The sequence below is a fragment of the Tympanuchus pallidicinctus genome, unplaced genomic scaffold (genome assembly GCF_026119805.1).
Source record: "Tympanuchus pallidicinctus isolate F22 unplaced genomic scaffold, pur_lepc_1.0 scaffold11, whole genome shotgun sequence".
Classification (NCBI taxonomy): Eukaryota; Metazoa; Chordata; class Aves; order Galliformes; family Phasianidae; genus Tympanuchus; species Tympanuchus pallidicinctus.
This window is the reverse complement of record NW_026294627.1, coordinates 19923630-19949932: the sequence shown is the minus strand read 5'-3', so window position 1 is coordinate 19949932 and position 26303 is coordinate 19923630. Positions and strand designations below refer to the sequence as shown.

The 26303-nt window shown below is 41.4% G+C and overlaps 1 protein-coding gene across 3 annotated transcripts in view; it reads left to right on the top strand.

The window, feature by feature from the left end:
• The window catches only part of STARD13 (StAR related lipid transfer domain containing 13), a 297110-nt gene that overhangs the window by 118629 nt on the left and 152178 nt on the right, over positions 1-26303 (top strand). For all 3 annotated transcript variants that reach the window (XM_052671001.1, XM_052671003.1, XM_052671002.1), the window contains one exon: positions 12449-12482. In XM_052671001.1, the coding sequence (XP_052526961.1) occupies positions 12449-12482 (34 nt within the window). The remainder of the gene's footprint in view (positions 1-12448; positions 12483-26303) is intronic.

Sequence of the window (26303 nt, the reverse complement as noted above, 5' to 3'; positions counted from 1 at the left end):
CAGCACTATAAGAATTATGCAACAAATGTTAGGCAACGGTTTGAAATATTTAATCTTATTTTAATTGTCTTTAACCTACCTAATATCACTTTATTGGAATTTAATAATCTTAAATTCAGTTCAAAGATTATACTGAGCTACCCAGAGTAGTAATGCTGTGAGAGGATTGTGAAGCTTTCCACTAAAGGATCCTTGAAGATTTTTAGGAAGGTCATAATGCCTAGCTAAGAAAAAATAAAAATGGAAGACAAATGAAATGTTTGCCTGCATTGCAGAGAAGCATAAAATCAGCTCATCGTATGGGAGCAAAAGGTACAGAGACAGTTCTGCAAGTATATTTGTTTTGGCTGATCGTGACAGCTGAGAAATACTACATGCCAATTTTAAAAACCCCCTGTGGGAGCATAATTATTTTATCCTATTTCAAGAAGTAAAGCATGTCCTTTTCGGTTTAAAATATCTCAAGTCAGTAGTATGTATATTTAAATGACTTTCAAGCTGCTTTAGGCTATGCAGGAATGTGTATAAGTGTGTGTGTTTGTGTGAGTAAGAGATTAGGACAGAATTGAAGCCAGCCCCTAACAAATCTCTGCTCTTCTGTTGGGAGGGAAGGATGCACACAGGACTTTGTGTATCTCATTATGATTTTTGTTCATGTTTTTTAAACGTGGTATAATGCAGAAAACTCAACATGTTAATGCTTCCTTGCAGACATTTTATGATATCTGTATGAAAAGAAGGGATAAATGATGAGATATAGTTATCATTGCAGATATCCTGGAATCTTTTATTTCTGGCTTGCAGTTGGGCTTTGGATGTGGATGTTAATAGTGATGCAGTTGCAGAAGTTAGAGACCAAAGGGATTAAGCAGCAATCCACAAGAAGCTGTGTGAGTGATGCTCATGGCCAGCTGATCCATTCATTCCTTCAGTCAGTGCTGCACTGACCTGCTGGAGGTTACCTTTGGTAGACAGGCACACGAATCTCTGCTCTCTGAGAATCTCAGCAGTTTTAGAAGGGAAGAACTTTGGCAGGTGGGTGACTCAAAGGCAGTCATATGGTGCAGGTGGTTATTTGGAGTGGAAGCATGGTGTGATGGTGCTTGTACTTTATACATGTGGTAGATCTCTCACTTCTGCTGGGCTGGATGAAATATGGCCCATCATCACAATTAGGGTATAGAAATAATTGATTTTCAGTGTGTGGTGTGAGAGCCTCAGCATGAAAATCCTTGGCTTTGTACTTTCTGTGTTCAAGAATGGTCAACTTCTATCCATAAATTCTGCACTAAATTCTGCTTGGATGCGGATGCAGGTCATGTCTCAGCAAAAGATTTAAGCATGTGCTTAGCATTAACCTTATCTAGTCTAAATCATTTCAAACTATACCTGTGTTTGGGTCCTTTTTGTTGCATTGCAGCCCTCGTGTGCTCAGTTCATATGTGCAGGTTCTTGACTCCCAATGCAGCATAAATTCACACAGCTTTTCTCACCATAGGGTTGCTTTTCTGCATAATCTTAGCTGGAAGGACATAAGGTAAGGCATAATGTACTGCAGATGGCTGGGAACAGGGAGTTCTGAAGTTGTGTAGATGTGTTGGTAATCTGAATTGCACTGGAGCATTTGTTGACAGCAAAAGAGACAGGAAGGAGAACTTAAGTTCAGTGAATTGTCTATAGAGGATGAAGAGTTCGTTTTGAAAATAAACAATGTGAGTTGATGTACATCACAGTTAAGGGTTCATTTTCTTATGGACTGCAGCTTACATAATAGTGGCCTCTGAAATCTCGTGTGAGTTTAGTGTAGGGGTGTAAGGTGCTGCAGTAGGTGGCATCACTTTACCTGCTGCTGGTGATGCTGAAAGACGTGCTGTTCTTTCTTAGGAAGGGAGAGCTATGAAGCCGCCTGTGGGGAAGGTGTATCATTTGTTTAAATCTGGCGTAAAAGCAAACTGATGAACAGAAAATATATAAAGAGATAGGTAAATAGGGAGGGAGGGAGAGAGAGAGAGTGTGATAGGTCGATAGATAGATGGACAGATCGACAGACAGACAGATAGGTATCACAGAATCACAGAACTGTAGGGGTTGGAAGGGACCTCCAGAGATCATCGAGTCCAACCCCCCTGCCAAAGCAGGTTCCCTACACCAGGTCGCACAGGTTGGCATCCAGGCAGGTTTGAACATCTCCAGAGAAGGAGACTCCACCACCTCCCTGGGCAGCCTGTTCCAGCCCTCTGTCACCTCTGTCAAGAAGATATTTGAAGCAGATTTCCAATATAGAAGTGTCATATAGAATCTGTAATTATAGATAAAATAGTTACAAAACCATCAGTTACAAAGCAACTGGTATCTCTGCCACTCTTTGGGACATCATCCTTTGCTGTCACACCAGAACTTCTCCCCATGCATGCTCCCAGGAGGAATTCCTATAAACAATTTCTGTAATTTTCGATGACTTTTTTCGAACTCCCTACTTCAATTTACCCTGTTTTTGTTTGCTTCCTTGTTTAACTGAAAGCTGAGTATTGAACCTATTTTAGTTTTGCTTTTCCGCACAAGGCATAAAAAGTTGAGCAAGATTTTTACTAATTACTAATATATCCGTTTACTAGGAAAAGAACATTTTTAGTTAAGGTTTTATTGCAATGATAAATTTTATTGACTGTCAGAGAGAATAGCTGATATCCAGTTAGCGCTCAGCATCATAAACCACGTCTGTGGACACTTGATAGTGAATACGTGCAAATGCTGCTGATGGCAGTCTGAAGCTCATTCCCAGCCCTGTATTGCTCTGGAGCAAGCTAAAATAACCACATAGCTCTAGTAGAGCTGCAAGGATTGGCTTTAATTTTGTACTGTGGATTACTGCTTGATGCTCTTTGCTTTAAAAGTCATTAATTTCCCACAGCAGGATGGCAGGATCCCCAGATTTCATTCCACTCTTTGTTGTTTGGTGACCTCTTGTAACTTTTCCACTTCATTTTATCTTTAAAATAGATACAGCACTTCTTCCTACTTGAGAGGGTAGAAATGATAGTAATGAGTGACTCACTGCATTGTTCCAGGACTGTTGAAAAAAAAAACAGAGACTGTTCTCACTTTTGTCCACCTCTTCTTGGCAGTCATTGCTCTCCTTTTTGTCTTTCTTCCTCTCACCTCTGCCCCATCCCATTTCCACCTGACCTGCAGGCATGCACCATGACAACCAGAACGTTATCTCCCATTTTTGCCCCTGTCTTTGTTTGTACAGACACATAGTTGATTATCTTAACAAAGGACCAAGCATTAATTGATATTTGAACAGTTCTGAGCATGTTGATGTAACTCCTGCTGCAGAGTCAAGAGCTCAAAATAGCTAATTGCTCCTGGGACTTGCCAAAGTTAAATACATAAATAGGACATTTTTTGCATTTTCATTGGAACAGAATTTGCTGAAACAAGGCATAACTGTGTCCTGTAAGGAAGCGATTGCAGAGGGTGGGTTTTGGGAATAAGAGAAGGTGAGCTGAACATTCAGACCAAACAAGCTGATACATTTCTTCAAAATTTCTTCTCATGCAAAATGTGCAAGAACACAACACCAAGCTGTGACATTAGATTTTAATTAGATTTTAAAATATCAACTACCATAAAAACCTATTTAAAGGGGAAAAAAAAATGTTGGGTGGCAGCATCCTGGTTTGCTGCTCTGATCACCTTCAGGGCACAAGGGGCATCCGTTTCTGTGGTGAGTCATCCCTGTTCTTGTTTCAAGGGTGGCTCCAGCTGGCCACATCGTGCACATTAACAGATAAACTTGCACCTGGGTCATAGCAATCCCCACTATCAGTACAAGATGGGGGTTATAAGGATAGAGCAGAGCCCTGCTTAAAAGGGCCTGGGAGTACTGGTGGATGGCAAGCTGGACATGAGGCAGCAATGTGCCCTTGCAGCCCAGAAAGCCAGCTGTGTCCTGGGCTGCGTTCAAAGCTATGTGGCCAGCAGGGTGTGGGTGATCCTGCCCCTCTGCTCTGTGCTGTGAGGCCTCACCTGGAGTACTGCATGCAGATGTGGAGTCCTCAGTGCAGGAGAGACATGGAGCTGTTGGAGTGCATCCGGAGGAGGGCCACAAAAATGATCCAAGGAATGGAACAGCTCTCCTATGAGGACAGGCTGAGAGAGCTGGGGTTGTTCAGCCTGAGGAAGGCTCTGGGAGGATCTGAGAACGGCCTTTCAATATCTGAAGGGGGCTGCAAGAAAGAAGGGGACAGTGTTTGTGGTGATTAGACATCTGTCTGTGGTGATAGAACAAGGGGATATGGTTTCAAAGTAAAAGAGGGAAAATTTAGGCTGGATTTTTACACAAGGGTAGTGAGGCAGTGGCACAGGTTGCCCAGAGAAATGGTGGATGCTTCATCCTTGGAGTCACTCAGGGTCAGGCTGGAGAGGGCTCTGAGCACCTGTAGGTTCCCTGAGGTATATCAAACATGGCCTTGCTAGTCAGTCAAGGGAAAGGACTGTCTCACTCCATTGCAATGGTCCAGCCTCATGCTGAGAACTGTGTGCAGCTTTGGTACACAGTAAACAGTAATGACGACTTACTCATTTGGATGTTCATCTTTTTTAAATCAAATGCTGTACACATTCATTGATGTGTACATCACTGTGTAGTGAAAACTATACTGAAAACACTGAAAACTACCAACAGTTTTTTACACTGCAAAGAGTGACGACTTTACTTGGTATTTATTACTCTTAGTGGTAAAAATGTATTGGGAGCTTCCCTGCTAGATGATGTCTATGGATATCAAGAAATTTCATTGTTCTTCCTGTGTTTTTCTATATAACAAAGATTAAATGCATTTACCAGTTCTCTCAGTTTGTGTAAATTCAGGAGACACTATATTGCATTTGGAAACTGTGCTATGCTTTTTCTACTTCTCTACACATTCAATAATTTCACGCATTTAATAATTTCATGCATAGTTCTGTGTGACAGCTTCCTATATTTTAGGATTAATAAGCATTGAACTTTTAGCCTGCCCCCACTCTAAGCACTTTGTTTCTTCCCAAATTAATCTTTCTTCAGTTCTTCAAGAAACAGCGTCTTGCACCCAGCATTTTTTATAAGTGAATCATAGAATCATTTGATTGGAAGAGACCCTTACAGGTCATCTGGCCCAACTACTCTGCAGTGGACAGGAACATCTACTCCTCAATCAAAGTGGGATTCCCAGTGGGAATCCAGCCTGACTTTGAATGTCTCCAAGAAAGGGGCATCTCTGTGGGCAACTTATTCCACCTCCACCCTGGGCAACTCATTCCAGTGCCTCACTACCCTTGTTGTAAAAAACTTATTTCTCGCGTGCAATCTAAATCTCCTATTTAGGTTTGAAACTTATTTTCTTGCTCTGAGATGTAAGATCCTTGAAGTCTTTAAACTTAGTGTATCAGTCTTCTACTCAGTATAAGCTCTGGGCAGCCTTCACATCACTGATTTTCATTTTACTTCCCACAGCAGCTACAGATATTCTCCATATCTGACTTTACTACCTTTTTACTCTTAGCTGACTTTGCCTTATGGAACTTTCCTACATCTATGGCTATTTATCAACATTTTAATTATAATGACAACTTACTGTGGGAGAGGTGCCCACTAACATTCTGACTGGATACTAATACTAATTCCAGGTTTGTTGTCATGTAGCCTTATCTAGAATTTTAAAGGCCCTTTGCACTCTACTGCTTAATCTTCCAGCTATTCATTTACATGTACAAAACTAGGAAGCCACGATGTCCACTTCCATTTGTTTCCTGGTATGGGTAATCTCTTACAGTGCACTAATTTCAGTTACCACTGAAATTGTGTGTCTGGTGCAGATAAGTAATACTTCAACTTTGAAATAACCTCCTGTTCCTATCTGTTCTACTAATTAATTCTGTGATGGAGCCCTGTTTACCTTCTTTAAGAAACACTGAGATGTAATCAATCTAGCAGAAGCATTTAGTGCATTGAAAGTGTGTGGGTGAATTCCTGCAATCAACTTTCTCTGTAACGTTTTTAATATTCCTAACAATATGATGTTTTTTGGACTCCAGATTGCAAACCATTGACTATTCCAGTTGCTAACAAAAAATGTCGCTTTCAGTATGATGGAAGAAGTATGCAAGAAAAGAAAAGGTCTCTAAGGAGACACTCGAGAAGTAAGAAAGTGTTATTTGCTTTATTTGTTAGCCATGAGTAGCAGTACATTTTCAGTTGCGAAAACCAAACAAACATAAATCATTTCACAGAGCTCAGAAGGCATAAGGTGAAAGTGTCAAGAAAATAGCTGGTGAAAACTGTGAAATTATAGAAAAAGCTTTTGTAGAGAAATATGGCAACTGAAATTTTCAGCGTGTTTGTGTACAGAAAGATAAGCATTTGGTCAGTTGGCATTAGTTCATCTGGGAAGATTTTTCTTACCTTTTCAGACTTGCCTTGAGTAGGATTTCAAAACCTAATGTTCATTTGCTAACAGATCTGGGTTGTCCCATCTAGAAGCAGTCAAGATAAAAGAGTTTTTAACTTCAGGCCAACTATTCCGAAATCTGAAAACAAGGTGAATTCACAGCTTAGTTGGCTAAAATCAAACTGAAGTTAATTAATTATCTGTGGCCTGTATCTTGGCAATATGAGATGAAATTAGCTTAGTCATGATGATTGGATTATTAAAAATTGGTGGTAGGTGGATGGTTGGACTAAATGATCTTAGAGGTCTTTTCCAATCATAATGATTCCATGATTATTAGAGTAACACGAGTTCCTTCATCTGTTTGTTGGGTCCACGCTTGTTTGATTAGCACTGTCATGACTGTCTATTTTCTCACCATGGAAAAAAACTTACGGTTGTATGGCCTTCCCCAGGACCAGAAGAGGGAAAACCTGCTCAGGTAGAAACAGCAACTCCAATTGCTTGTCAATAACAAAGAGACTTTCTCTTTCTCTTTCTCTTTCTCTTTCTCTTTCTCTTTCTCTTTCTCTTTCTCTTTCTCTTTCTCTTTCTCTTTCTCTTTCTCTTTCTCTTTCTCTTTCTCTTTCTCTTTCTCTTTCTCTTTCTCTCTCTCTCTCTCTCTTTCTTTCTCTTCCCTCAGAAGCAGACTGAGAAGTAGATGTTGGCCTCCTAGTCTGCCTCAGCTGTGCTTTGCCCAGTGGTGGGGTACTGACATACTGCTGCTGCTGAGGCTGCCTTCTACAGGTCAAAAGCGAATCCTGGGGGATGCTGCTTGCCTTCCTTTTCACTGGTGCAAGATAAATAGGCACAGCCAACTGAGCCAAGAGGTGTAACCTAATCTGGTGGCAAACTCAGCAATTAGGCTGATTTAATACTGTAAAAACTCCTGCAAAACCACCCACCCTCTGTAACGCTCACTGCAGGCAGTGCTCCTTTGTGTTGGAGCTGAACCACCCCCACTAAAATCTAGGTGTTACCAGCAGTGCTGCAGGGATTTGACAGTTTGAAATCATATTTCCAGCTTCCGGAGTAGAAGTACCTCTTTTCTATTATACAATGCACTTTCAAAGTATGATAAGATATCGTTAATAAAATTTACATTTACAGTTTTTCATCTTTTTAGAGTATATAGTATACCTCAGTATATTAAGTCTAGGGTTTTCAAAAGACATTTCAATGTCCTTTGAGTTCTTTGGATGTTGGACGCTTAAATCCCTCCGGCTCATTTAAAATATATCATCATGTAATATTTCAGCTCAATTTTCTTTGCACATGATTAAAAGATTCTGTGTGCTACATCCTCAGAAAAAATGGGAAAAGGACCATTTCTATAATTTTACCAATTTAAGGAAAATAAATTAATTAGAATTTCTAAATTAGACTCAGTTTATTTTACTTACATTCCTTTCTTGACAGCCACATGAAACTTTAAGTGCTCTCAGGAAAACAAGATGAAGTGACAGAGGTTTAAGATGTCTGTGAAAACAGCATGTCTGCAATTCTGAAGAATTTGACTCATTTATGAATGGCTAGGTTCATTTTTTGTAGCATACCTGAATGCGGGTTAGCTGCATTCAGATAGCAAGCCACCTTAGAAATGCCTTCAAGGTGCATCAAGTTCTATAAGTGTTTGTTCTTACATCAGGCCGAATCTATGGTTTGCTGAGGTACTCATACCCATTAATATCAAGTAAGCAAGCTGATAACATATTTGGGCTACATGTGTTTTTTGTAGTAACAGGAACACATCATTTCCAGCTTCAAAAATATACGATAACCTTATATTGGAGGTTACCTGAAGTAGCCTATGACAGCTGGCCATAAGATAACATAGAGAAAACGTTCTTCATGTCAGCATGGTTGTTGGAGATAGGCTCTGCAGAGCAGTGTGTGTCCACGTCATGCAGTACTTGGCCCAGGGCCTCCTGTGTCTTCTTTGTGCTCTCTGTTCTCGCACAGCCTGGTGCTCATAAACACACCAAGGTCTTCAGCCCAGCAAGGACCCTGTGCAGCCCAGTACTGACAAGTTCCACTGGCACTGGCTTTCATGCAAGAACCCAGAATGCCTTGGTTGGTGCTGTGCATCTTCCCCATGTCTTATGGTGTCTTTAAGTACCATTACATGTTTTCTTATTCTGAGTACTTAAGAGTCTAGAAAGGGGTATGGACCTAAGTTTTCTCACTTGTGAAGAAGCAAGTGGACTGGCTTGATTAAGAAGTGAGTAGCCATTTTCTTTTCATTTTTTTACCCCTTGACTCACAAACAATTTTCAGGGTAACAGCTCAGCTTCAGTTTCCCATTCTCCCTTCTTTCTAATCTGGTGAGGAATTGATATTTTTTCTAAAAGGACTAATAAAGCTGTTAATCAGATGATTGAGTTTTGCATGGAGGTTTCTGGTTTAATTCTTTGCAACTGCCTACACGTAATGGAAACTCAGCAGATTATCATACTGGTAGTATCAAGAACCAGCAAGATTTCCAGTCTTTACACCTTTCAGGACTTTTCTAGCTCAGGGTGCTTTTGTTCTGTGCCATTTTGCTGGTAAGAAGCCATACAGATTTGTCATTTTTCCTCTCTGAAGGAAGTGGTGTATCTCATGGTCGAGCCGCTGTCTTATTACCACTGAGCATAACCTTGCAGAACCAAGTCTTTTTATTAGCAGCAGATGTTAAGCACTCCTGTCAGAATGCCAGGGTTTATTTGATAGTGGTGATAGTTTGATACCATACCTACCTTGAATAAATCTGGCTTTTTGTTAAACATCCGAAGTGTCATTTGCATGCTGGAGAAATGTGCTAATTTTTTTTTTTCTTTTTCTGGAGGATGTGATTTGTTGAGAGTGGATGATGACATTTTGATGGGTACTCTGAAATCGATCAGTGGCAGATCTGGCATGTTTGAAATGTTTATGTTTAGAGGATTAAATAGCTAATAACTAATAAGCATTGATGAGGAAGAAAGAATCGCAAGGCTTGGATACGAGATGATTCTTCATTTTGGAAATGGTGTGTGATGTTATGGGATTGGCTGGTATTGCAGAATCCCTGTGCCATTACAAATTAAAATGGTTTTGATGTTGTTAAAGTCAGCAGTTCCATATTCATCTTCTGTGTCAGAAAAAGGCTTTTATGTGACAATCAGCTCACTGGGACATTATTAAATCATTTAATCCAGTTGTTTGCTGAGTTCCATGCCCTGATTTCTTATCACCACGAAAGATTTTGTATACATCAGAGAAACGATTTTTTGATGAGCGTATTTATTTTGCTCGTAGAGCTTATAGTGCTCGTGTTTTGCTTCTACCTTCATTTCCACTTAATCCAAAGAGTTCATTTGAGTAATTGGTTTCCACATATGTGGCCTTTCAGGAGAGTTTTTCACGTTCTTCCTGAGGGCCCTGTGTGCCCTCTCCTCCCCCAGGGAGATCTGGAGCCTTCCTCCACTCTTCTCCTCTGTGCCCCAAATACACTTCTTCATGCAAGTGGCTCTGTAGGAGAAGAGTGGCTTTAGTGGGATCATTTACACAAAGGTGCACCTGTTTTTAGTATCTGTTGAACAGAGACAGCATTTTCATCTTGCTGTAAGTGCAAATTCAGGTAACAAAATTCGAAGTCCATCTGATCTCTACAGGGCTCACGCTTGTAATAGCAGAGGCTGTGAGGTTGTGTTCACAAGCCAATATAAATGAGAGATATGGAGCAGTGCCTAGCACAAGGCCAAGCCTACCAGAGCCTTCCCCATGTCCCTGTCCTCTCGGGACTCGAGATCTGTCAAATGCATTTCTGCTTTCTGTGTGCTGGTTTAGATGCTTTAGCAAATACAACATGGTTGTATCAGCACAATGTATTCATCCTTGGCTTCTGTTTGACACTTCCATTTGCAAAATTGCTACAGCTGGAGTTGTGAGCAAATGATTTCTTTATTATTCATAAGCAGCAGGTGCTGCAACAGCCTTTTGGCTAGAGTTGTACTCTCTTGGTCCATGGTTTCTATATATTTGATTAGATGGTGTCGTGCTGCTCAGATGGGATGCTAGTACTTCAATAAACGTATTTTGTTACACAATCGGCTATATAGTGCATTATCATTATTGTTTCCATAAATCACTTTTAGTTGACAGCTTTCTGTTGCCACTTGGGATTTTTCCAGCAATAATTTGCATCTTTTTTGTCTGGTGTCTTAAAAGTATTTGGAAGTTAATATAGTGTGGACTTGATTTTACAATAACTGGTGCCCTCATGGTTAAGCTAGAACACATCAAGCAGCTATCCAAGCAGGACTGACATATTTATCTTGATTCATATATCATTTATGTCTTCAGGAAATGTTCTTCCCAAGATCCAGTACAGCAGTTTTAGCACCCGCCTGCAGTGTGTGCATGCCAGTGTCATGGTGCTAAAAATCAGTTGCCTGTCCCCAGCAGAATGGTGGAGAGCAGTGCAGCTCATTGCACGGTGGAAGGGCCAAATGATGTTTCTGTGAAAGGTGGCCCCTAGCACACATCTGGGGCATTTGCCTCAACCTTTCCCATCAGCCCAGCGTGTGTCCAAATTGCACCCTACTCTAGATGATCTCCAGAGGTCCTTTCCAACCACTGTGTTCTGAAAATTCCCACTTCTCTAAGAAAGTGAGTTTCTTCTGCTACAGCCTCTCCTGAGGGCTTGGCGCTCACATTCATATGCAATTCTGCTTGAGGAAGTGTTTCTTACAGTGCTGTAGTCCTGCTTTAGCTCTGCACAATGGACCAATGCAGAGGTGACTTGAGCCAAAAAGCCCATGCATTCTTTCTGAGCTATAGAAGATCTAGAGGAAGAGGAATCTGAAAAGAAGCCTGGGTCAGACTCAGCTACTGGTGATTTATGGATTTATGGCCTGGAAGTGACCACCTCACATGGCCCCTGTGGGCTAAAGGCAAACCAACTTCAGCTGTGTCTCCAGCAGACCTTCATACTGAGTAAGGGGCTTGTTTTACAGTGAGATTGCCTTGCAGAAAGGACAGCAACTATAGCCTGCTCTACCTATCCCAGCTGTGATTTCCCTGCTACTTAACAGAAATGCTCAAGCAATATTCTTCTGTGCTCAGAGTAGGAATTTTCCAATATCTCTAAAGATTTTCAATAAATAAAAGGTAAACAAAAAGCATGTTTGTATGGATAGATATTTACTGTATGGATAACAGAGCAGTCAGTTCATCTGACAGACACATGCAGATGGCTGTCCATATGGGGACGAGCCCATAGCAGGCACTGGCAGTGTGTCAGTGCAGGCAGAGGAGCGGCTGCTGTTTGGACTGGAGGCAGGCTGGGCAACTCCCACCTATGAGCTCACTGCTATCTGGAAGAATCAGCTCAGCCTTCACTTTGTTTAAAGATTGGGCTAGTTTCATTTGCAGGCTGCCTTGCTCAGAGCTGTTAGAACTATAACACGAAGGGAGAGTGGGTGATGCATATTTAATTGCTGGTTTGAAGTGAGAATAACCTCCTGATTTGGGCATGGAAGGCTGTTAAAGAGAAAAGTAATGGACCAAGAGGTGCATCCGAGGATGACATTAATGGGACTGCTTCCATTCAAATGGTAAATGGTACCTGGAGTGGGGTGATGAAAAATATGAAGAACACAATTTTGAAAGTCATTTTGGCCACATCCCTCAGACAAAAGGATCAGGATGACCAGGAGATGAGCAGGCAGGCTCTGGTGTGCTGGGTCACGTGTGTTCCTGTTCTGCATGTTCTGCTCGTGTGAAGGACAGCTCTGAACTCACTGCCTCCACTGACAGCAACCCAGCCTGGGAGCACCAGGCTGACCTTAGCAAGTCAACTTAGATGGTCCCTGTGACTTTTTGTGATGAACTCTGAATCTCATGAACTTCGTAAGGTGATGACAATTCTTAAGACATGCATGTATTGTCATCCTGAAACATGCGACCTATTTGAAGGAAATTATTAAACAAAAAATATCTTTTTCTTGCAGGTGCTGTTTCAGAAGCTGTCTAAGGAGAAAGCAGGTAAGACGTGGCATTACTTCTTCAGTGTTACTTGGTGACTCATGCAGACGTATGCATTGATGGAAAACCCACGAGAATTGCTGATGTTCCAAGTTTTATTTATTTTGTGCACTTGCCATGATTACTTTCATGCCTTCAGTCATGAAGAAGACTTACTTGGTTCTTAGGAAAGCTGATAATTCAGCAACCTTGAGTTTACACCTTGAAACATCAGCTCTGTGGTAACAAGGGTAACACAAAATATTTGTTCCCAGTGTCAGGGAGAAGCAAGGCACTGAAAGGCTTGTGGTGTGCTGATGTATGTGAGTGAATCCTCTTTAGAAGAGGCTGGTGACAGGCTCCCTCTGCAAAATCATAAAATGTAAATGCAGATGATATAAGCCCTGTTCCAGCCTTGCCCCCAGTGGCAGAGTCATGATGCATCCATCATTCACCAGCATGAGCTTACTTGCAGTCGATGGGATTGGCAATATTAACAGCATTGGAATGTTTGACTGATATGGGAAAATGATTTATTTACAGCTGACATTCTGCAGGGTACTGGGATCAGAGCAATTGGCAGAGTTATAAAAATTGATACGCAGACCTCCACTTGTGTTAGCAGGCCAGGAGCTAAGGAAAGGTTTGGGTAGGCAGCAATGTTCACAGAAGTCCTGATTCAGCAAGCTACTTAACACGCAATTAAGCCTGCATTTGACAAATCCAATTCATTGCAGGGGAGAGTAAGCAACTGCTTGAATGATTTGCTCAATTGAGGGTAAATGTCCTTATTAAGTTGAAATAAGCACAATTAGGAACTATAGAGAAAAGAAAATGCTTCCCAAAATGTGAGATTACTGAAAGTTAATAACAGCCCCACAGCCCTGCAAGAAGAAATGTCCCCAAACTCTAAGGAAATCCTCATTCCCACAGAAGCTTTTGCCAGCTAGCACTACTTAAATAAATCACAAAACAGCTGACCTCCGGAGCTCCCCATTTCCTATTTCTTTTTCTGTCTCATTAGTCAATGTGTATGCAGTGTGTGTCAATTAAAATGAAAGCAATTGGACATCTTTGTTGTAATTATCCATCTGTCCCCAGATGACTTAGCAAAGCCAGTTTGCTAACTCAGTGATTTCTCCTTGCTCAAAGCAGCACTTGCTGCTGCTCCGAATGGCACCCTCAGCTCTTTCCAAGGCCAGCACAGCCATGTTAGGAGCAGAACGAGTCCCTTTGCTGCCAGCTTTGCCAATGCAGGGGCTGTGCTACCAGGAGTCCTGTCCTAGAAACTCAGCAAGAACACAGGCAACACTGTGCTCAGGTACTTCACATAGGTCAGTACATACATGGAGGCTGCTGAACATAGTATAGGTTTAAATATTTCCTTTCAAGTGCTGTGCACAGTGATTTTCTTCTGCTTCATAGGGTATATGAGTACTTGTTCCGTGATGACATTTGCCAGTGGAAAATATGCCTGTGCTTTTCCAAAGCTAAGCAAATTCCATCAATTTTGAGATTGATTTAGCAATTTTTGATTGTTTGCATTGCCTGGACCAAAACCTCTTTGTGACAAAGAAAGATGATTATGTTAACAGCGCTCCTGTTTTTGACTGTGATAAATACTTGAATTGTTTTGTGATAACATAAATTTGGTCACTGAAGAAGAGATGAAGATTAGCACCCATCCAGCAGCTAGAAGGTGATAGCTGAAAATTTGATAAAAATTGATAGCTGCCAGCATGAAAGAAGAATGTCAGGTAACTGGTTTGGTTTGGTCACAGAGGTTGAACTTTACTCACAGAAATTGAGCTGGTAATGAACTTATCAATTAAAACACTTTGGGCAGAAAATGCCAATTCCTTCAAACTGAAGCACTTTGCAGGAAAGGTTTGCATTTGTGAGTTCTTTTTTTGCAGCCACTTCTGTATAATAGGTGTGCACTTCTTGACATGGGATCTTGGAACAGTGTTCAGAGGCAGAGGTTTGATTTCTTTTTTTTTTAACTTTGAAAAATCTGGGCTTTGAAATATGAGTTACGTTAAAGCAAGGCATGATTTAGGTTACAGCCAACATATTATTTAAATTACCAAATTGGCAAAAATTATGTCTAAGACTGAGGAAGAGAGTTCCTTTCAGCTCAGCAGTTCACAAATTTCTGATACATTCTCTGCCTTCTGGCTTTTTTTCTGATTTGGAATTTCCCATGTGAGAAGAAACCCCTTCCTGCCTGTATCTGCCATGTGTAGAATGCAGAACTCTCCTCCTCAAGCTCAATTATTTTTTGCACCACATTTAGACTGCTGTCATTCTCTCTCATTTGGTTTGTTTGTTTTTGTTTTTTTTTTCCTTTGAGCAAATAAATGCAACATTTTATGCTTCGAATTCCTCAGTTTTTAGTGTGTGTCTGCCTATGTGCCTGTGTATTAACCAGAATGCTTGGATCTCCTTCAGATAGGCTTGCCATTAGGCTGCAGTTTAGCAAGCTGTCTGATCTGCTTGGAAATAGGAGACAGCCTACTACCTGTACTCCTTGTACATGGCGACAGGAATGTTAAGTTTTACAAATAAATAAAAAATATCCTGTTCTGTGGTTTTAGCAAGACCTTTTAAAATGCTGGATTAATTCACTCAACCCCGCCAGAGTGAACATGGCTCTCTTGATGCTAAAGTTTTTATTCTAACCACTGTCACATACTTGCTGTCATTGATGAGCGTTGCCTTTAATAGGACTGCCCCACTTCCATCACTGTGCAGTATAGCACTCTGTCCCAGTTGTCATTGCCAATGGTTTTCTTCTCATACTTCCAGGCCCATAACACCTGGCACAGGGCAGTCCTTTACCACTGTCCCCTGGCCCCGTTCTAGATTTGTTACTCAGGTTCTTTAATTGCCTGCTGTGGTGCTGTGGAGAGCACCTCGGTGAGCTGCTCCTCTTGTCATAAGATTGCTGAAGAAATGTTGTTTTTAGCCTATGGTAGTCACTGTTAAAACCTGACTGGCTGATGGTATGCATTCTTACTCTCTCCTTTTATACCTCTTAGTAAAAATTATTCAGCTTGAGCATTCTGGCTGCCTGGTATATTTTAAAGTTAGCACTGCATAGCTCAAGATGACCAACACAGCACGCTTCATCACTGGTAGGGAAAATGAGCTTTTACTTTGCTAACAAAAATTTGAAGTCAGATTAAAAGCTGAAACATCCTGTACTTCAGTGATATGTATGAAGCACTAAATATAGCAGCGTGCTGGTGTATTTGCTGATGCATGGTAATGTAGTCTCTAGCAGAGCAGCAATGGGCTGGCAGGGAAGATGGTGCACTGCAGTAATATGATAAAGTCCTCAGGTGACCTTGGCCCCCGGGTATCCTTGATTGATGTGTTATGAAATTCAGATGAAGGCAGATGTGGTTCCAGGGCTTAACAAATAGCTTGATCCTGCATTATTTGTTTAGGCACAATGCTAATTGACTTCAAGAAGAGATCTCCTTCACTTGAGAAACTAAAACTGACCTATACAGCAGCTGAATGACCACTGCCCACAAAAGGCCTGATTCTAGGAGCTGAGAGGAAACTGCAACTCCGTCTGATCTTTGCTAGATGCTGCATGTCTCACCAAGTCAAACCCAACCAGTGTTTCCCAGTGACTGCATGTTTTTTTGTTTCCTTAGTCATATAAGAACTTGATGTTTATATTTTACCCATGCTACATTCCCCAGGCAGGAGATACAGGTTGACTGCAGCAAGGAAGACTGAACAGGAAAATGGATATGGCTCACAGAACCATCCTCTGTTCTGGGGTTTTCTTCTTGCTCTTGTGGCAATGGAGAAGGCGGTTGGTCTCTTTGAGCCCTTTACCTGATATGGAAGCCTGCAGTTGCTGGAGGTGGAGCTGAGGTTATATCCATGAGCTTCCCTGTCCTACCCTCAGCACAAGAGAGCAACAGTGGAGTTGGACACTGCATTTCCTCCTAGGCTGAGGCAGTACTTGTGACATGCTACTGTTATTCCAAATACATAAGTTTACCCAAGATGAAATTCTGGTGTTACAAACCAGGGAAAATAAAACCTTATCATCCAAAGCTCCTGTGCATTTACTAGAAAGGTGAATGGGGTCACTTGGATGTGTTTCCAACATGAAAACAAGATACTTACTTTGGCTTGAAAAATTATCAGGCTCTTCTCCCCACAGTAGTATAGTGAAAATTAGTTAGTGAATAGGCCACCATATGTTCAGTGGCCTTGGCCTGTTGAATAGCTACAGTCTGTATGGCTCAATTTAGAAGCAAGTAACTTGGTCCCTCTGCTTCCAGTGCATGAGAGGGTCCTTTCCTTTGGCTTCTGTTCAATTCCTGTGCTTCTGTTCCATTTGGCTCCTAATATTAAGCAGTAAGATTGGCTCTTCCTGCCTTTATGTTCCTTTTGGAATCAATAATGACAGAACAAACTCCTTGCTTCTTCTGAATAGGAAAATCTTTGCTTTCCAGCTCCTCCTGTTGTACTGAGGCACTGAAGGCAAACTGTGGTCTTCAGCTCTTGCAGTGGAAATGAGTAAAATAATAACCCTTTATACATATTTCAGGATACTACTATTTCTAAAAAAATAATAAAACTGTTTACTGTTTTACTATGTGAGCTTTACATAAAAGTTTGAACTGTTAAGAAATACTTTGAATCTTACATTGGAAACTTCACCAACAAAACAAAATAATGTATAGACATTTTATACACATAATGATACTCAGTGCCTTTCTAAATATCTTCCTCCATTTCCCTATTCAACATCTCTTTCTGTAGCTTAGATTTTTTGTCAATATTTGTAATAAAGAAAAAGAAAAATATTTGAAAGACTACAGCTGGTAAATCTTAAAAATCATATATCTTCTGTCATTGAAAATGTGTAGTGAAATAGACTTAATAAGTGCAAAAAGTGTCAGGATGAAGATATTATTAACAGCTTTCCTACTTTAACTCATTTTTCTTTACACCTTGGACTGCTGAAGAGTTGAACACTAAGCTGATAGATGGATTCGGGTTTGTATCTTTTCTTGGGACTTGGAAATTTCTGATGGTATCCTTGCTGGAAATGATCTCATACAATTGATAAATTGCTCCAAAGTTTGGCCTTTTGTTGAGTAGGAGAGTACTGCTCCCAGCAGCTGAGGTCAGTCAGTGGGCTGTAGGCTTTCCAAGTCAAACAGCCATATTCAGCTGCACTGCATCTGAGCAACCAACTCTCTTTAAACTCAGGTTTTCCAAGAGGCATGGAAGAGGACACGTTTTGGTGTTTTATTCCAATTGTAACAAAAATATCTGGAAAATTTTAATTGTATAATAATATGTATATATATATATCATAGATCTGTTTTCTATTTCAAGTAGGCCTTTCCCTCAAACCTCTGATAACTGCAGTGTAAGCTGTGTACTTAACTTTACTTGCTGGGGAAGGTATGGCTTCAAAACTGTAAAGGTTAAACATTTCAAAGTATGGAGGGTACAAAGTAAATCGTTACTGTTTTATAGTGCTGACTGAGCATTACAGCTCTGAGAGATGCCTGGAAGAATCAGCTGTGTAGAAGTGTCCTCCTGACACAGGCCTTGTGCTCCAGTGGTCCCAGTGTTCCTCACCAGACAGCATCACTGTTATCCTAGCAATTATCTTGGTTCAGTTCTTGCTGTCTATTAGCATCGAATCCTAAGGAGTGGCTCACAGTGACAGTGACATCACTTTCCACTTTCACAGAGATAAGAGTTATGAACCCCGTTACTGCTTCTGGTGTTACTGCACCTGGGATCTTCAGGTGTGAGCCTCAGCACGTTGGCACTTAACTAATAACCTCATTGACTCAAGGCAAGCAACGACTGCAGGAGCCTCTTACTAACTGTGGTGGGACCACTAGAGGAGGACAAAGAATCATGCTGTGGTAACTCAGCTGCCTGGACAAATTCCTAAGAAACCACAGAGTTGCTTTTGCAAGCTTTTCAATTGAAATTCACCCAGTTTTTGTCTTTCCTGTTTTCTGTATTAGATTCCACCCAGGCCAGCAAGTAGCTAAGACAGAAATGCTCATACAGATGCTGTGCTGAATACTTACTGAGCACTCAGCACAAGGAAAACTCCCACCACGGTGTTAAAACACAGCTGAAGTGCAGTGCTAGGAGGAGGCAGGAGCTGCAAACAAGCACAACAGTCATGCCAAAGCCATCACATGCATCATTCCACAGCATGTAATGGCATTTATCACTTGTGAACTTGGCTTGGTATCTTTATGAAGGTAGAGCAATAAGAAAGGCAGGTTCAAGAAAGCAGGTGGCAGAAAGGTTGCTTTCAGTGTGGGTACTGTTAAATGGCTCTGATGCTACTCTTCTGGTCTTGGTGCAGGGTTGGTTTTGATATGGGGGCTAGGAAGGTAATAGCCTTAGTCTTTTATTTGGAATTTGTTTCTATTAGGTACATACACACCCTGGAGTATTTCTTTGTTTCCAAGGACTCAACTCTAGAAGGCTAGTATGTATGTCAGGAAAAACTTTTTAAAGGTAAAAGTACAACATTTTCCCTGGTGTAATTCTTGTGAAAACTAATGGTTTTATACCAAGTTGACTTAAGCACCAATTCAGTCCAGGTACAAAATCAAGCAAGATGATTAAATAGTTGAAAAGTTGCCCAGCACACTCTGTGCCAGGAACAGGTCTGCCTGATTGCTGAGAAGGCTTTTAGTATCAGCTGCAAATTGATGAATAAGAAGGACTAGCTACAAAGTGCACATTGTTTGGAATTCAGATTGGGTGACTTCTGTATGGAAATTTGAAAAGAAATGCTGAATTTATTGTTAAGCAATGTCGACTAAAATTCATTTACTCCGTGAAATAGAATTAGTAGTATATTTTTAATTACTCGGACAGTTACAGTTGTCATTGTATGAGGGCTGCTCCCCTTATTTAATTCTCTTGGCCCAGAGCATCAAGAGGTGGATGTTGGTGGTATGGCAGTAGAGGTTGAACTTTCTCACCAGTGTTCCATTACATTTTGTTGCTATGTGACAGATAGCAGTAGAGGGGCAGTCTGATAGAACTGCCTGGGACATGGCATGGAGCAAAGGTGTGGCATTGAGTTCCTCCGTGTGAAAAAAATGGCACCCACTGACATTCATTGACACTTGCTGAACATTTACAGAGACCAAACAGTGGATGTGAGAGTGGTGGTGCGTTTCAGCAGTGGTGACAGCAACAGTGGTCACCTCCCCTGCTGCAGATTTCTGCAGGTGCGGAATATTGGCTCTTGTTGAGTGCTGGCAAAACACATAACCACATTGCTCATGGTGGTGATTCTATTGAGAAATAGTGTTTTGTAGCTGAGAATTTGCTCAATCAAACAGTGTTATTCTGTTCTTTGTATCTGTTGCTCTTTCCGTGGCAATAAATATGAGATATTACTTTCAGAGTAACCTACTACTTAGTGGTAACTTACTACTAAGAAGTCTACAGCTTCTAGGGGCTGTAAGGATTTCTCCTTACTTTAAATTCTGTCCTTCCTGTAACATGTGAGCATGTGTGGTATGGAATTATCACTGAGATAACACTTGTTAGAGATAAACAAAGAGACAGAAAAATGGCCATCTGTACGTCTCACTTAAATTATATTGTTTGTTTTGGAAAGGATTTTAAAGCTCCAGCTGCCTGCCATAGGCAGGGATACCAATTCCAAATGATAATCATAAAATTATTTTAAAATTGCCTTAATTGTGTAAACCAGTTCTAGCATAGAACCTTGCAGTGTTTTCCTGTAGCATTTTAAGGATTCTTAATTTGAAGAACCTGATTCTTTGCTGATTGCAGTAACTGGCAACTTGGAGAGGGTAGGATCAGTCTTTTCATGATACATTTGCAGATAAAAAATAAATCATATCTGTAAAGATGTAAAAAGATATATGATGCAGCATTTCTGCCTCGTATAATTCCACTAATCTGAGAAAATGGGAAGCTGAGAAACATTATGTTTCATGAAATATGTATTGTTTCTTTTAGCTAAGTCTTAAAACTACACCTTACTTGGACTGCTAAGTTGTTTTGAGGCATGTTGGCAGTCTATCCTTCACAAACATCACAGCTTTACGTTACTGATCACTTTCTTCATATAAAAATGTGAAGGTTTGAACATTTACATTGAAGTCAACATTCAAATAATTTGTGCAGAGGTTATTTTCTTGCACTTTGGTTGATGGGCCAAGTGGTACCCTAGTTGTGATCCCCAACCTGCCAGGAGTTCTTTGCTGCTCGTTTTGATTTCCGTTGTTTTTTCATAGGTAAAGCAGACGCACAGCACAGTCTGACATCACTAGCAGAGTGCGAATGTTGGCATTTTTTGTTTTGCAAATATATTTTGCGTAAAGTTCGCTGTTTGTCTTCTTTTCTTCTTGCCTGCTGACTAATGCATGCTTGTCTAAATCTTTGATTTACGCTCTCTGGACTCAGCAAAAATGTAAGGTGAATTTCCACAGTTAAACTCAGATTTCTCCTCTCGTGTATTTTCACCTACTTATAAGACAGAATGGATGCAGTACACTCAGTGGCTGGCTGATGAACTGGAGAACTCAAAATACTCAGTAGCATTTTAAAGCAAACTTTTTCAATTGCTGCTTTTGTTGTTGTGCTATTTTTATTGTCTGCCTTGCTAGGGTGTGTATATGGAACACAGATGTAAGTAAAGTACATACTGTGATTCCTTAGGTATTGATAGACTTTGTGTCTTATGATCACTTACCATAGAATCATACAATGGCTTTGATTGGAAGGGACCCCAGGGATCATGAATCTCCAACCCCCCTGCCACAGGCAGGGCCACCAACCTCCCCATTTAATACCAGACCAGGCTGCTCAGAGCCCCATCCAACCTGGCCTTAAGCACCTCCAGGGACGGGGCATCCATAGCCTCTCTGGGCAGCCTGTTCCAGTACCTCACCATTCTGTAAAGAACTTCCCCCTGACATCCAACCTAAATCTTCCCTCCTTCAACTTAAATTTCCCCTTGTCCTGCTGTTATCAACCCTTTCAAAGAGTTGGCTCCCCTCCTGTTTGTAGGCTCCCTTTAGGTACTGGAAGGCCCCACAACCTTCTCTTTTTCAGGCTGAACAAGCCCAGATCTCTCAGCCTGGCTTCTCTAACTTCCTGATCATCTTCGTGGCCCTCCTCTGGACCCTCTCCAACAGCTCTCTGTCTTTCCAGTACTGTGGGCCCCAGGCCTGGACACAGTACTCCACATGGCGCCTCGCAAGAACAGAGTAGAAGGGAACAATCACTTCCCTGTCCCTCCTGGCCACCCCTCTTCTGATGGAGCCCAAGATACCATTTGCTTTCTGAGCTGCAAGAGCACCCTGTTGGCTCATGTTCAGTTTTTCATCCACCAGCACCCCCAGGTCCTTCTCTGCAGGGCTACTTTCGAGGACCGCTCCTTCCAGTCTGTATGGATGCCTGGGATTCTTCTGGCCCAAGTGCAAAACCTTGCGCTTTGCTGTGTTGAACCTCATTAGATTCACCCGGGCCCACCTTTGGAGTCTGTAATGATTATGAGCATGGGGAGGAAATACTGTTTCTCTTCAAGTGCTGGTGTGCAATGGCTACACATTATTCCTAGGCGAATCAATTTGGATGAGCATGAGTATTCCTTTTGCACAGCCTTGTTCCCCTGGGTTTGATGCCCCTTTTACTGAGTCCTGCAGCAAACCATCACTGACAACGTCAGCAGAGACCAAGGCGATGAAGCACTGGAGCTCTGTTGTGCAGTGATGTCCTTTGGAAAACTGTCCTTTGGAATGCAGTCACCTCTGTCTGCAGCCTTAGTGTTTCAGGACTGCCCTTTAAATGATACAGAAAAGCAGCCCCTGTTTTTTTGGCAGAAAACTCTCCCCTCCATACACTTGAGACTCTTTTCTTCTCTTTGCCTCCTCTCTTTTCCCTAAAAATGAAGAAAACACGTTTGTTTGGGCCATGGACGGACAGAGGCAATTGATACTCAGCTGTACTTTGGATTGCCAGGCTGGTAGGGGCAGAGGGAGCAGATAATATTGAGATTTCCTCTGAATTCCTGCTCTGTTTTCCTCCTAAGGTTACAGGCAGCGAGTGTGACTGTTCTCAGTCAGCATTTCCCACAGTCCGTAAGACTTATCTGACAGCTAAGTTCATGTCAGCTGTCCAAAACTAACTGGGAGATATCTTCCTTTTGCCACTCCTGTGCTGTTAGTGCTTATCAGTGACACTCTCCAACTTAAATGGCTGGTTAATTTACAGACATACTGAGACAACTTCACTTCTACTGCAGCCCCACTGAGCTCAGAGAATTGCACTGGGAAGGAGTTTGGCCGAGGTGTCTGAAAAGCGTAAGCGGTAAGAACATGATCTGAGCAGACTCAAGAGCTGTGCCACAGTCAAAGCAAAAAGGAAGCCCAGAGCTTTGGCAAGGCTCCCATTTCAGATTTCTGGGGTGTGATTCAACAAGGTGTTCATGTTTTACAGCTGGTGCTACAAGAGAAAAGATGTTATTTTACAGCAAAACAGTTCCAGTGTTTCCACATCAAAACGTGCCTGTGTTAGAAAAGAACAAAAGGAGAAATAACTCACAGGATTGCAGAACACAAATTCTACTGAGAATCGTGATGACTTTCAAATCCGTTAGAGACTTCCAAAAATACAGAATGAAACTGAGATTTTCATACTCAAGCTGAGATTTTTAAATGAGCTACATTGGCTAAGTACTGAAATCCCACTGAAAGTGGCCCCCTGAGCACTTTTTCTATCAGTGGGAGGAGAGAGGCACTCTCAGAGTGTAAAATTTTTCCAGCTGGAGCAAGCCCTCCTCCACAGATCTCTTCCAGCAGCTCTTCCAGCCAGCCGTTCTTGGGTGAGATGTTATAGGACAGCCTTTTCCCTCCATCTCCTCACCTCCCTTAGTTCTCTTTTAACAATGGGTTCCTAATATTAAGGCGTATGAATCTTGTACCTATTACTTTTGACATTTTCTTAGATTTTCTGACTAACGGATTGCTAGAAAGAATGAAGTGTAAAAATGAGCATTTTAAAACAGTTTAACTCTGTTAATTCAGTTGACCTGAACTAGCAGCACAAACACACGGCGCTGTAATCGGAATACTTTGTAACAAACTGCAGACTTCTCTACACCACGCATATTTCCTGTCCACCATATTTGTGTCATATAATCCTCTGGGCTCTTTTATCTGAGCTCATTCTCTTTATATCCTTCTTTGCAAAGTCCAGTTTTAGTTTCTCCTGTCTTACCATTTCCATTGACTGTTCTGTTTCCTCTTAAATGCACTGTTGCTTCTCAATCTGCTTACTCTCCTGCTCATCATGCCTTACAGTATAGGAATCTTCTCTCTGCCTCTTGGCTCCATCCCAAACCTCTGTGTCCTCCAGAGCTCCCAGGTCCTCAGTGAAATGGGCAATGGGCTCTGCCAGCTCTAAAGCCATGCATAACACTCATCTCCCTAACCTTGCTATCAGAACATTTTCTTGTTTTTCCTCTTGCTGGTCAATTATCCTATAATGATCTATCATTACATCAGATATGAATGTGGGTGACTTTAAATCATGGCTTTTTCATGCCTGGGTAGGGTATTTCCAGACTAAATTCCCAAACATAAGCATATTCTGGAGTCCTCTTTGTACTGTCAGAAGTTGATATAAAAGTGATACACTCATCAGCTCAGTTGTGATAAATACAATACCCATATTTAAAGAGGAAAGGAAGACATTGTAGGCAACAAAAACAAGTACAGCGTCCCATATTAAAGATCACATACATTTCTGGGGAAAAATAAAAAATGAAAAAACAACCAAAACACAGCAAAGGAAGCTGTAATACATCCAGTCAGAATACAGATGTAGGATCCACTGTGACTCTGTAAAAGAGAAGAGAAACAGCTTTTTCATAGAAAACAGGAAGAGATAAAACTTATCTGGGCTTTCCAAGCTAGTATTCCAGAGATCTTCAAAACAGATAGGAAACAACCTGAGAAACGAAAGCGTGTGAAAGAAATACTTGTCCGTGAACAAAAACTTTATGAGAGGTCATAAACAGCCACACTAAACCTGTTCATCTTTAGAAAGAAGAGAGGCTAATAATAGGTCGCCTATAAGGCCTTTACTAGGAAAAGTATTGTTTAAAGCTTCTGTATCTTGACAGATGAGTGAACAGACAGCAAAACTCAAGATTTCCTTGGGTACTGAGAATCAAATTCAGATCACCAAAGCAAGGTGATTTGACAGCTTCAAAGCAAATGGGATTTCAGTTTGCCTAAGTGTGAGGTAATGCTGGGAATGATTGAAGCATTCACTGATATCACATTCTTGATGAAGTGTTACCAGTTCAGAAAAACGCCTAAGCAACATCATGGACAGCTTAATTAAAACAGCCTAGTGAAAGCAGCTGTTCAATTTGCAGCACTCGTCACAAAAGCAAATAAAATGCCAATTTATGTGAACCGTACAGAACAGCGTTGATTGTACTGTAATCACAGAACTGGGGAACTGTATCACAGTCATTCCAGCATTGTCAACACTGCAAAAGAGAAGGCCGTAAAGAATGATATGCATAGAAAATATAATCATTTTACTTATAATAAATCATACTGCAGTAATAAATTTCTACTCATGTTTAAGCTAGGGGGATATCCTTTGAACAGAACAAGTAGTACCCCAGGTTGCTGGAACCTCTTTTCCCAGTGATAAGGACCATCAAATCAGCCAGAATCTGAGGGAGGTTATACTCACATATTCTTGAGGAGCACAATGGAAATGAATGGGAAAAGGAAAGTGAACACGCTGGACACATTTTTCAGTGAAGCACATGGGAATTTTGAAAATTACCACAGCATGTCAAGAATTTCACATTAATGTGAAGTTGTTACTTAGTCTAAATTCTGTGGGATTATTACTATTATTGTTTTACAAATGATGCTGCCTCCCTACTCTGTTCTCATGAAACTCTACCTGGAGTACTGCATCCAGTTCTGAGGCCCCCAACACAAAAAAGACATGAAGCTGTTGGAGTGGGTCCAGAGGAGGGCCACAAATATGATCAGAGGGCTGGAGCACCTCCTCCACCAGGACAGGCAGAGAGCTGGGGCTCTTTGGCCTGGAGAAGAGAAGGTTCCAGGGAGACATTATGATGGCTTTTCAGTACCTGAAGGGGACCTACAGGAAAGCTGGGGAGGGACTTTTTATAAGGGCATGTAGTGACAGGACAAGGGGAAATGGCTTTAAACTGGAGGAGGGTAGATTTAGACTAGATATTAGGAAGAAATTCTTTACTGTGAGTGTGGTGAGACACTGGAACAGGTTGCCCAGTGAGGTTGTGGATGCCCCCTCTCTGGAAGCACTTGAAGCCAGGCTGGATGGGGCTTTGAACAACCTGGTCTAGAGGGAGATGTCCCTGCCTATAGCAGGGGGGTTGGAACTAGATGGTCTTAAAGGTCTCTTCCTACATAAGCCATTCTATGATTCTATCATTCTATGATTCTATGGTAGGTCAGTCTTTGTAGGAAGGGAGCCTGCCCTTTGTCAGAGATGTTAGAGAAAACCTTGAGTTTCATCAGCTGTGCACTGAAAGGTAATTCCTACCAGTACAAAGTAGAGTAAGGTGCTACTGTGACTTTCTAGTTTCGTATACTACCCACTTTGCATTTACCCTGCTCAGCTATAAGAGATGAGCTGTAGGGCAGAGAGGAGGAGGGAGGAGAATAATCCAAATCTGTGTAAGTCGTAAAGGAGAATAATGTTTTCCGGGTGCAATTGTATTCTTTATGACTTGATTGACAGCAATGAGCTCCTTTA